Source organism: Medicago truncatula, chromosome 1 (genome assembly GCF_003473485.1).
Source record: "Medicago truncatula cultivar Jemalong A17 chromosome 1, MtrunA17r5.0-ANR, whole genome shotgun sequence".
Taxonomy (NCBI): domain Eukaryota; kingdom Viridiplantae; phylum Streptophyta; class Magnoliopsida; order Fabales; family Fabaceae; genus Medicago; species Medicago truncatula.
In genome coordinates this window covers 50,029,664-50,041,429 of record NC_053042.1, presented here as the reverse complement: position 1 = coordinate 50,041,429, position 11,766 = coordinate 50,029,664, and the positions used below count along the sequence as shown (strand labels likewise).

The following is an 11,766-nucleotide window of genomic DNA, read 5'->3' as shown; positions in this document are numbered from 1 at the left end:
TTTTGATACCACTGAAAGATACAGAGATGTTGGATAACTAAGTAACCCTCTTGTTTAACTGAGTGAGGGCAACACAAGATCCTCTAGCTTGTACAATTATTGTGATGGAAGTGAAGTTAGATAATCAGAAACACCAGGTACTATTTGAGAAGAATCTCTTGTGGGTGTCTTGGGTAAAGGTGAGTCAAAATTGCCGACTCTCAGTTTTTGAAGTGCTGCAAGTGACTCTCTTGTGGCAGACATGGCTTCAAAGTACCAAGTGCACGATGCCAAAGCAACCGGAATAGGTCGAAGCATTTCCTGGAAGTAAAAAAAAAACGAATTTCATTTAATGCATAACCTTCAGAACATGACCAAGAGTAGTTTCTTATACACCAATCAAGAATTATAATTTTTGACACGTCAAAGTTTCATGGTAACATTTTACAAAGAAAACCATTTATTGTATTTACAAGTTAACTGACTTAGAGCAATTTGAGTGTCTCAGAATGAACTTATATAGACTAGCAATTATTCTTAATTTTCTAGGTGAAGAAAAATTAAGTGAATAAAAACATTGTCACTGATTCAAAACCTTGTTGCTTCCAATAAACTGTAATAACATTGAAGGTAGGCAACACAAGATAGTTGGTGAAAACTAGGGTCAAGGAATGAAAATTAGATGGAAACAGAAAATCCTATCATCAATATCAAGAAACAAAAAAATGATTGCAGAAGCATACCCCCCAAACTGAAGGAGGTTCCTTAAAATTCTGACTCCATTGGAAATCCGCTACAGATGCTGTCAAGGCACCATAGTCATTAGCTGCCTTCATCAGTAGTTCAGAAAATTGTTTCTGCAACGATTATAAAATCATGACATAAGCATTTAAATGTCTGTTGTACATTGTTTGAAAATTTACAGTCAATAATAGTTTAACATTTACACCAATTTTTAACTGAAGTTGGGTGTGAGGATATATAATAATATTTGAAAATAATTGGGTGAACTAGGTAAAAGCAAAGGGTAAAAAAAGACCAATGTTTCCGAATTGTAGGAGTGATTATATAAATTTAAATGCAATCCTTATGTTTTATTTTTCGTTATAAAAAACATTTTGGACGAAGTAAACTTTAGTTCAGCCACTCAAGCTTTGAAAATAATTGAATGAACTCGTAGCACACAAAATATTTGTCAGTTCACAAACTACATGTGTATTATTAGCATTAAAGATGCCAATTCATACGTGCCTGACCAAGATAGTGGTTAACTATATTCCTAATATCCGATGTGCAATGGATGGTGAAGCAAATAGATTAAGTCCTTTAATGTATAACTTTTAATGCAAACCAGAATCGTATATCTTATTTCCAACAGCCTAATTTAAGTCACTTCATCAATTATTTTCTTGAATGCTTTGTTTTGTACTTATTACTTAACATGCCTCGTTCAAGTAAACTGCTTAAATTATCACATCATAGACTAAATTTAGCAAAATATGGAACTAAATGCAATACAGCAATGTGTGTATTGATGAGGAATGCCACTGACACATCCAAAATACTACACACATACAACACTGCATGCGCACCATTGGGCGGCCAACAACTGTTCATTAAATTAACAATTTTGTTTGCATTTTCTAGCATGCAAAGTTTAATACAATGACAAATTATGTTCGCCAACCTGATATCCTGCTTCAACAGGAATGCAATCTAGGGAATACGGCTGCTGCAGACGAGCTATTATGCGATCCTGCCAAATTGTAGCGATGAAATATTATTTGAAAAGTACATAATAAGTTGTCTAGCTTGCTGTAAAAAAATTGGCTTGTTATATGAATAACCAAATCACTAGAACACCAATGCCAAGGTAGGAACTATTTAACGAGGAAAGCAAACAAGAGGAGAAGAAAATGTAAAATGAAACTTCAGGAAGAAATTCTCTTTGTATAGTTTAAACATCAACCAATTATATCTCTCCTGAAGCATTTTATGGAATTCAGTCACTGACGTCTGACAGCACAGTTCCTTTCAAATGAAAGCCCGATAAAATAATCAAATCAGACTGAGTTATTAATTAGCAACAATCTGTTGTAGACTGCAATTGATAAATGAGTAAAATAATGAAGATATTGGTTATACCTTATTCTGAATAACATCTTTGAGAATAGTAGTAATCCTTGACAACGTCTCAATCTTTTTCTCCATTTCACTCACATGTGTCAAATGTGCAACAGTTTTATCATCCTAAAATTTCACAAGTCTCAAGATGATTAAAAAATGAAGACAGATAGGTAAATCTAAGTATCATTAAAAAATGTATTGATTATTCAGCCATTTAAAAAATAACAAACTAGAAAAGAGATTAATTTTTTTTGAAGTTAAAACATTTAGATGTGGAAATCCAAATCCACAAAAAACCAGAATGGGTAAGACTAACCTTTCGACCTTGGAGTTCGACTTGCAAATCAGCTATTTTTCTTTGGACGGTGGTTAGTTCTCTCAAAACTTTGATCAAAACCTCACCCTTTTCCCCGGTTGCTGGGGAAGAATTTTGGCGTCCTTCCTATAAGAAAAGAGACGACCTTAACAAACCTCAATTCTGAAACAATTGATGCGAGTTGGAGGATAAAACAAAGATCGGTACCTTGGATGAAGGTGTGGACACGGAGTAACCAAGATCAGTTGCAATTGACAGAGCATCAGACATTCCTTCACAGGCTTCCTCCCAACCCAACTTAACTCGCTTGACATCGACATTTTCAAATTCCAACTCAAACACCACTACTTTTTCTGCATTAAAAGTCGAAACTAAAGCTTTTTATATTTGGTGCTATAATTTGAATTCCAATGCAATATTTATTAATTACGACAGAGAATAATGCAGAAAAATGATCTCCAACACAGTTTCTAACAGCATTCCATAATGGTATTCTAAATTTTGAATTCCCATTTCCAGTTCATATTTCACAATGACAAATCAAATTTATCCATAAAAAGGGACAAATGGAGACAATTTATCTTATCTTCTCTACAAGAATAAAGGATTAATTCATAAGCAAATAAACTGAGCTATATATTACTCAACACTTGATTAAATCAGGGAACTGAATCATCTCAATACAAAAAGAATGATCACATAAATCAACTACATTGTATATAGGAGAAAGTAGATAACCTAGCTTCGTGAGTTATCATAGGTTAAATAATTACAAATAGGGAAGAATCTCACCGTACCTAAATTTTGATGAAGAATCTCCCCCACTTGGTATTTAGTCGAAACTAAATTTTGATGAAGAATGTGAGAGTAAGAAACGGTCAAGGTAAAGTAAGCGAGACAAAGATATATACGAGATTGAAGAAGTTGTGCCTTCTACTGCCGGTATTGTAATGTTGTAGTTTTTTGAATCATTGTTTGTTACAACGCCTCTATGCCTATGGCTCCAACACCACTCAATACCAGAAAAATTGCAAGACTCCTTCTTTTTTTTGTTATCAATAATCAGCTAAACTCTATCTAATTAAAAAATAAATATTATATTGATTATAATGATAGCTAGTGAAGTAAAATGTCAAAAAAATAAAAATTAAAAATGTTCATTTGTATTTTAAAGTGTAAATAAGACTCTTTTATTTTTATGAGATAGTAGTCAAGCACAATAATAGTGCCTTTCTGTCTAGGACCAAACATTCGCCCATTAAGAAAATGAACCAGTGGAACATGCACTCTAAATCCCCCACTTGAGTTACAAGCTAATGTTATCCAACTCGGCAAGCTGCCATCATTGAGGGGTTTATAAACGTTCACTTTCTTTGTATTCTGGTCGATGTGTGATATACTGATGCTAAGATTTTATCCCTCTCGTGCATGTTCAACTCTCACTGCCTAAAGTTTTGAACTAATTACTAACATATGATACGATGCTAATTTGATGTATGCACTTTATTGTTTGCTATCACTCCAACGTTCATGTTAACTGCATTTCATTTCACAATTTACGTGTTAGGATTGGAATCATGGCTCGTTTGTTGGTGCAAAAGACATGTGAGTATTATAGCATGAAAGTGCTATGAGTTTCTTACACAGAATGCCAAGCACATGTTGGACCAACAAGAATTGAGATTTAAGTTTCTAGTAATATTTTTGCTTGTTTATTTACACAGAGAAATGACAATGAAATGTTACACTGACTTGACTCATTTACCTTCAGCTATAATGCAGGATAAACATGATTGTTGGCTTAATGTTTTTGTTAGACTAATCAGAAAAACTTCCCATCAACATCTGTAAAGAACTATGAGCAAAATTTTCTACAATGAAGATTGACACAGAATACTCTTTACAATTCCAACTTTAACAACATACATCTAAAGCAATCTAACAGTAAAACATCACTCTCTTCACATTATCTTTCAAGGCTGGTAACGGCTTAACACCACATTCTCCAGCTGCTCTTGTTGTTCCTTTGGAGCTATGACTAGAATTACCATCACCTGTCGAACCATTCTCTTGCATCTCTGGTTCCATATAGAAACGGGCTCGAAAGGCCGCTAAATGTGCATAATATGCTGGAGGAACTGCACAAAAAATATTTTGAAGACACTTAAGTTATGGACTTCCTAAACATGTTGAGACTTAGGTGCTTTATAACTGTGAGCAAAACTGAAACAATTCCTCTTTAATGTAAAACAGGCTTACCAATGGATACGGATCGAGTGCACCTAGCATATGTATAACAAAGATTGTTTGTTAAAGATTGAATTCCATCTGCTGTGAAATTGTTTTCATCCCATAAAACATGATAATGAGCTGGCCGACTAGTACCCTGCGTAAGAAAAGAGAATCCATAGTTAAGGAAAATAACAGGTTTATATTTGTATGGTAAACATTATCCAAGATAATTGAGTTTCACTTTGTGTTCATTTTTAATCTTCCCATCTTAAAATTAAATAACTCGGTTATCTTGAGAAACGTTTGTGCATTAAACATAAAATCAGAATAGTATCTACCTGGATGCCAGCATGACTGCAGAGATAAAAATCAAATTCTGTCGGATGGCAAATTTTAGTATCGACAACGGTCCCTGAAAGACACTTATATTAACAAAATATTTCAATCTTATTTGACAATAATTTTCAAAACAAAAAGATTCTGAAATAGTTTATGTATGCAATTTAGTCATGTTCAACTTACCAGGCAAAATATTCCCGCTCTTATCGGTACTGCTCCTGTCCCTATGGTTGTTTGGGAATAACCGAGTATGATGTCGCTTTTGTACAACTATGAAAGTTACTGGAGGCTGATAATTTGGTTCTAAGGAAGCGCAAGCCTGCAAAGATATGGATTACATCAGAACATCATTTTGTTATGAAAACAATTTTACATGTATGATAAGAGAAAGCAATTGACGACATTGACCTTCCGGATTGCATCCAACTCATAAAGTAATACTTGGTAAAATTGTCCTTCACTTACACCATCCCTGTTTAAATTTCTTTGTTAATACACCAATAAACTAATGCTTTCATCATCATGTATTATAGATATTGAATCATCAATTAAACATAAGGACCTGTAAAATATAATTCGTAGTGGCTTTTGACCCGTGGCCTTTCTGAAGGAAATCAGTAAATCTCTGCACAAGAAAAAGGTACATAACCACATTAGAAAACAACCAACAACAACATTCAGAATTAGCATAGTGAAATTCATATTGCTTTTACCTTATCATGCCACCACTAACTGTGCCGCGAGCAGGATCATGCCAAGTTTTGTATAAATCTTGTATAAGTTCCTGTCTATGAGCTTGAGCACACACTAAGCCAGCATATTTTGTCACTTCAGGCCAATCTTGGGAGGCTACAACCTATATAGATTGGAAAGCAAGTCTCAGCTGCAAAAAATCCTCAATACACATTACAATGCTAATAAAAATCAAGATAATAGATTAGATAAATACAGCTGCTATTGAGGGGCTAGAGTCTTCTCCATTTTCAGGGTGTGTAACATCTGCTCCAAAAATTATGGTTGGTATGTCGCTAACTAATGGTATTCTGTAGCTTGCAGCATCAAGAAGAACAGTATTTCTCCCTCCCATCTGCACCAAGAAGAGGGTAAATTAACACTTTCTAATTATCGGATATAACTCTGAGAATTGAGAGAAATTTTGACATAAATATTGGAAGAGAAAAAAAAAGGATGCTACATTGTTTAAAGATAAAATAACATGAATGTGTCATTATTTCTGCCTCATAGGTTGGGATTTTAATTCAATCCAAAAAGTATCTCTAGCTTTGATTTGGCCAACATTTTCTATGAATTTGTTCAAAAAACTGAGTTCATTTACGCAATAACGAAGAATTATTAGTAGAACTTAAAAAAAATTATACAGGAATGTATGCATTTTTGAAGTGATTAAGGGCAAACAAACCTTAACATTGATCTTCAGAGACACGTTAGCCAAATACTGTTTAGTGATTTTGAAGACATGCTTTGTAAGGCAGCATTGTGAGATAATACCAAGGTCAGTTTCACAAATACGCTTGAGATCACCTGAAAACAAAAAGATGATTAAATGAAAATTCTGCATTTTTAACTCAATGATTGATACCATATGAGAATCTTGTAGAGTTATTATCAGCAACTCATTTGGCTTACCATAGAGAGAACCATTACTGTCTGGTAATATTGCTAACAAAAGCTCCAACTCCTTTCCTTTAGTTTTGTTTGTTGACACATGGTAGACATGCTTCAAAGCTTTCTCCACCTGCTCAGGCTTGGCATTGTAGATAGGAATAACAGGCTCCAGGTTAAATTCCTGCGGGGAAAAACATGTGTTATTAGATGTCAGATTTTCTTTTCCTGCACTTATGACGCAGAAAAAAAATGTACAATAAAATAGATAGAAAACTACCATGCCAGATACTTGACACATTTGAGCAAGGTCATTACAAAAAGTGCGAGCAACACTATCTTGCACGCTCCGTGAGAAATTTATGCATGCCCACCGGTTAACAGTCATTCCATTAATCATTTTCTGTTTCATTTAAGAATTACTAGACATAAATATTAGTTATACAAGATATGACATAAAATCATAAGGCCAACCAAGAATAGACTTTAATGTTTCATTGCTGCAATTAAATTCGACAATGTCATGATTATAAACTACACTATAATAAACAAAGTACCTTATTCATCATGTTCCACTGACCAACGTGGGGTAAACAGTTCTTTTCTTTCCCACTTTCGTGATATTTAAGCTGCAGTAGAAAGTGATTCAAATAAATGGATAGTAGTTAAAAAGATAAATTATATTTTCAGTACATGACAAGCAAAATCTTTAGAAGGAAAAGCACATTACCCAAGGGGTGGGAAGAATTCGTGCTTCAACAGAAGCTAGCTTCTCACTGATATTAATTCCAAATTCCTTTGCGTAAGGATCTTGGTCATAAGCATTATGTTGAACAGTCTGCACACAACAAAATAAATGATTAATATGAAGGTTCAACCTTTTTTATTGTGAAGGTTCAGTTCAGTATTGAATACCTGTAAAATGTCATTTTCCCGATCACGAGGTCTCTGACAAGTAACTTTCAATAGAGAAGTAATTTGCTTCTCATTCAATCTTTTTGTATAACGTTGGCCTTCGACAATTTTGCATGCCTGGAGAACCAATAGAACACCAGAATAAGCAAAAACACCGATTAAGTTGAATAGTTACATCAATTACAAGGTGCTTTCCAAACCTCCATAGGTAAGTAGTTAGCCTTCTTTTGGTTGCCTACTTGAAGGCAAGGAAGGTGTGTGTATTGAATAGTGAAACCATACATCTCTTGAAAGTATTCGACTACTGACTTCATTGTTGAATTCTCATCCACAGGAAACCTAAAGTAATAAATCATCATTAAAAATTGATCAAATTCAAAATCGTTATAACTAGTTTGATTTTTGAGAAAAGTATCTTACACAAGTTCTCTTGTTGGTTGAGAAGTCAACCCTGAAACACGGTATTTTCTTCTTACACTTCCTCTGTGTGTTACTTCAACTTTAACTCCTCTAAGGCCTTTCTTAATCTGTTACACGTCAAAAAGTTAAAAAAACCAATATCGACAACATAATATATGAACTTCATAAGTGACATCATTAGGTACCTTGATGCGATCGGCATCCGACAATGGTCTTGACAGAACATCTTTCCCTAAAAGCTGGCCAACAAATTCTACAACTGGAAGAGGCTCGATGAATGCAGCAGACGCCATATCTGTGAAACGTATTAACAAACAAAAATGAAGAAAAAATGGAAGAGTTAAATAGTACTCGCTCTGGACTTAAATATAAGCGCAAAAAAGTTCATATATTTGGTGGACCAAATACAAATAGATATACCTTTGTGCTAAACACATGTATTTTTTTGCCTATATTTAAGTCCAAATAGAGTACTTTAATATTTTGACTAGCTATATTATATAATAAAATCAACACTGGTAATATACCTATATTGAGGGAAAGGCCCATCTGAGTAGGCCTTATGCTCTGGTAAAATCCACACCATGACTCTAATCCCTCTCCAAGCCGTTGTGGTCTTCTTATATCAGGTGAAAAGAAAGACCTCCCAATGGGGCAATACCTTTAGAAATTGAAGTAATTGTAAGATAAACAATAACTTAAGCTTCATACTTTCATTCTATATATCATTTATTGGTTCAAAATTTCATAAACACATGAATGACTAGTACTACCTCTTAGTTGATAGCTCTCGTAATACAATATCAAGAATTTGAAGCGCCTCTTGTGGCGCATCAGCACGCTTACCAGCTAGGAACTGGCCTAAATGATGCAAGTTTGCTCTGGCCACAAACTTGATCACCACCCTGTACTCTTTTACCCTTCTGGAAAAAATGACCAAATGTGTCAGCTGAAATTGAGCTTATTCAAACATATCAAAAACTATTTTGTTTTGGCAAATGCTATGTGACCCACAGATCAAAAGAAATAAAAAATATAATAACATTTATTGAAAAGGTACTGAGTAGCTTATTTTTGTTATCAATCAATGCATGGCTCTGAATTGCCGCAGTCACAAATCTCGCGCAATTAGCACATAGTAGTCATTGAATCAAGATTGGACGGTCCAAATTTCAAGCTTGGTATTTTAGAGTTTAAAAAAATTCTAAATTTGTTTGTTTTTTTACACCGCCCGATCTTTATCCAACGACCATCAATGTTCAACTGCATGAATGTGTGAATTTAAGATTGCAAATTCAAATCCATAGTCTCTCAGTGTGAGCAGAAATTATTAAAGTGGTTATAGGTAATAAATCCTTACTTGGGGCAATTAACTGCATCCTCTTCATCTACAAGCTTAATCGTAAAATCTTTCCAGGAAAAGGGTAGCTGTCCTGCAGTATACAGACTTTTTCTGCCATCATAAGCTGGGAGCCTCATCCCTAAATCAGACTCTTTATACAACCTTACAAGTTCAGCTATAATGGACCTGTTTACTGTTCTTGAAGACACCTCAGGGGTAATAGTAACCTTCAATATTAACCAACACATGATAACATTAATTAAATTAAACCAAAAAGCAACAATAGGAACATAAGCCTCAGACCAAATTAAAGTCTCATAAATAGCACAACAAAAAAAAAGGACTGCAAAAATCAGAACCACTCTCCCTATAAAAGGAAAATCACAGGATGAACTTAAATACCATTTAATTGCTTTTTTCAGTTTTGTGATAAATACAAAGGAAAAGGTCTTACATCATATTGGTTTAAGTCCTTGTCTGGTAACTCTGCAAAGAAGTGGTTAGCCTTCACAATACATTTTGTCCCAACTTGTCCAAATCCAGGTCTACGAGTAAAGTTCATAGACTTGCTTGAAGTAGGAAAACCAACATCAATGTCACCAGAGTTGTAACCATTTTCAACATTTCCATTTATAGCACTTGTTATTTCAGTACATGGTCTTGAACTGGGTCTCGTCAAAATTTCTCCTTGATCAGATTTTCTACCACCTCTTCCCCTTCTTCTTCCTTTGTTCCTTGGTTGAGGTGGTGAAGTTTGGTTATTGTTTTGTATGGAAGTTGGTGGTGGAGCTTTTCCATTTTGAGAAGAAGCCTTTGGTGTATTCTTAGGATTCTGCAAATTGGTTTTGATCACAATGTGTTGCTCTGAGCTTTCTTTCAATTGCATCACTGGCATCTTGGCCTTAAAACTTTTGCTTCTAGCTTTTGATTATTATATCTGCCAAACAGTACCAATTGTTTCAGCTATAAAATACAGAACAAGAAAAAAAACATGTAAATTAAGGTGACACACACAATATCCATGTACCATGAGAACAGGAAATAATTTAATGTATAAAGTTAAGGGTGGAAAATGGTATGAATGAAACTGAAAACAGACATTGTTTAAGGACACAAGCATTACCATTTTTTTGCTAAACTGAAATTGAACTTTTTACCCATATTTCAGGAAAGAAAATCCAAAAATAGTTTATTTTAGTGAAATAATCAACAAACAGTGAATTTTCACATCAACTTAAAGTAAATGAATCCCTTTGCAAGTTTGCAGCTCAAAACATTAAGCTGTGGAACACGAAATATCACAAACAGAAAAGGACAAAAAAAAAAATAAAACACCAAAAAAGAACATTTTGATTGTTCTGTGAACAAGCCAATGACTAAGAACAATGAAGAGAATAATAAATTAATAAACAAGAGAATGTGATTAGATTTGAGAAACACAGAAAATGGAAAATCAAAGAAGACAAGACCAGTTCCTTGTTAATGTCTTATAGGCTTGTCTTGTCCCCTATGAAACACAGAACTGTCATGAATGATGAAACTGAGTGTGAAAAAAACAACCTTAATAAAACAAAAACCAAGGACAATGTCCTAAGAGAAAGAACAAACACAGAAAAAGAAAGAAAAAAGTTGAACTCACCTACTATGACTTGGTTGAAAAAGAATGGGTTGGAAAATGGAAGGGTATAGAGAAAATGGAAGTGAATAAGTAAGAATGCTATAAGAAAGGGGAAGAGAAAATGAAGAAGATGGTGATGATGATGAAGTTATACACGCATGCAAAGCACTTTAGGTAGCTACTTTCTTTATCACGTGTAAAAGCCTTTCTCTGCTTTTAAACTTACTTGTCTCTCTTTCTTTCTTTCTCTTTCTATCTCTTCAGTTCAGTTTCTTCTTGCGCAGCCTCCTCGGGGATGTCATGTACCTATTTATGATAGGTAAATGTGAGCGAAAGCTTCGGAGTATTTTTTAAGGACTATAAATACCCCCTCCGTCCCTTAATAAGTGATCTATTTGACCATTTCACACAGATTAAGAAAAGTGTAAAGATGAAAGAAAGAGAGTGATACTTTTACTGAATTGCCCTTGTCATTATTTTGAAACTTTTTCAAAGTAATGATTACTTTCTTTGTTCCACTACAAACTTTAATATGGGACCACAAAAAGTATTTATAAGGGGTAAATTTGTCAAATTTTGCTTAGAAATCTGAGAAGGTCAAGTATTGTGGGACAAATATTTTTTACAAATAGGTCACTTATTCAGGGACGGAGGGAGTAATAAGTATTTAAAAAAATATGTGTAATCAACGCATTGAAAATCGAAATGTTTAAATTTTTTTAAAGAATAATTGCTTGTTTTGATATGCTTAAAGAGTGTTCTGGGACACTCGTTAAAAAGACCGTTTATGATATAAGCAAAACTAAAAAAATAAAGAAAACATATTTGCTTCTACGCATGGAGAATTAGAGATAG

At 34.0% G+C, this 11,766-nt stretch overlaps 1 protein-coding gene and 1 pseudogene across 3 annotated transcripts; both read right to left on the bottom strand.

Moving 5' to 3' along the window:
• On the bottom strand, positions 1–2,742 carry LOC25485123 (AUGMIN subunit 2-like; annotated as a pseudogene).
• Positions 2,743–4,082: 1,340 nt separating this feature from the next.
• Positions 4,083–11,157, bottom strand: LOC25485122 (protein argonaute 10). 3 transcript variants are annotated; one of them, XM_024769924.2, is made up of 22 exons: positions 11,138–11,157; positions 9,748–10,230; positions 9,312–9,520; positions 8,725–8,874; positions 8,479–8,612; positions 8,137–8,246; positions 7,952–8,058; positions 7,732–7,870; positions 7,532–7,648; positions 7,347–7,454; positions 7,174–7,245; positions 6,897–7,019; positions 6,641–6,800; positions 6,414–6,535; positions 5,943–6,080; positions 5,707–5,849; positions 5,556–5,618; positions 5,402–5,465; positions 5,177–5,312; positions 4,993–5,066; positions 4,682–4,808; positions 4,083–4,560 (listed from the first exon to the last, which is right to left on the bottom strand). In XM_024769924.2, the coding sequence occupies exons 2-22, from the start codon at positions 10,186–10,188 to the stop codon at positions 4,361–4,363; spliced, it is 2,937 nt and encodes a 978-aa protein (XP_024625692.1). In that variant the 5' UTR covers positions 10,189–10,230; positions 11,138–11,157; the 3' UTR covers positions 4,083–4,360. The 3 variants fall into 3 exon arrangements, 2 of the variants coding, with proteins under 2 accessions (XP_024625692.1, XP_013469734.1); XM_013614280.3 differs by lacking the exon at positions 11,138–11,157 and adding an exon at positions 10,933–11,121; XR_003006747.2 differs by lacking the exons at positions 4,083–4,560; positions 11,138–11,157 and adding an exon at positions 10,933–11,124 and having other exon boundaries at positions 4,993–5,076.
• Between the last annotated feature and the right edge of the window lie 609 nt (positions 11,158–11,766).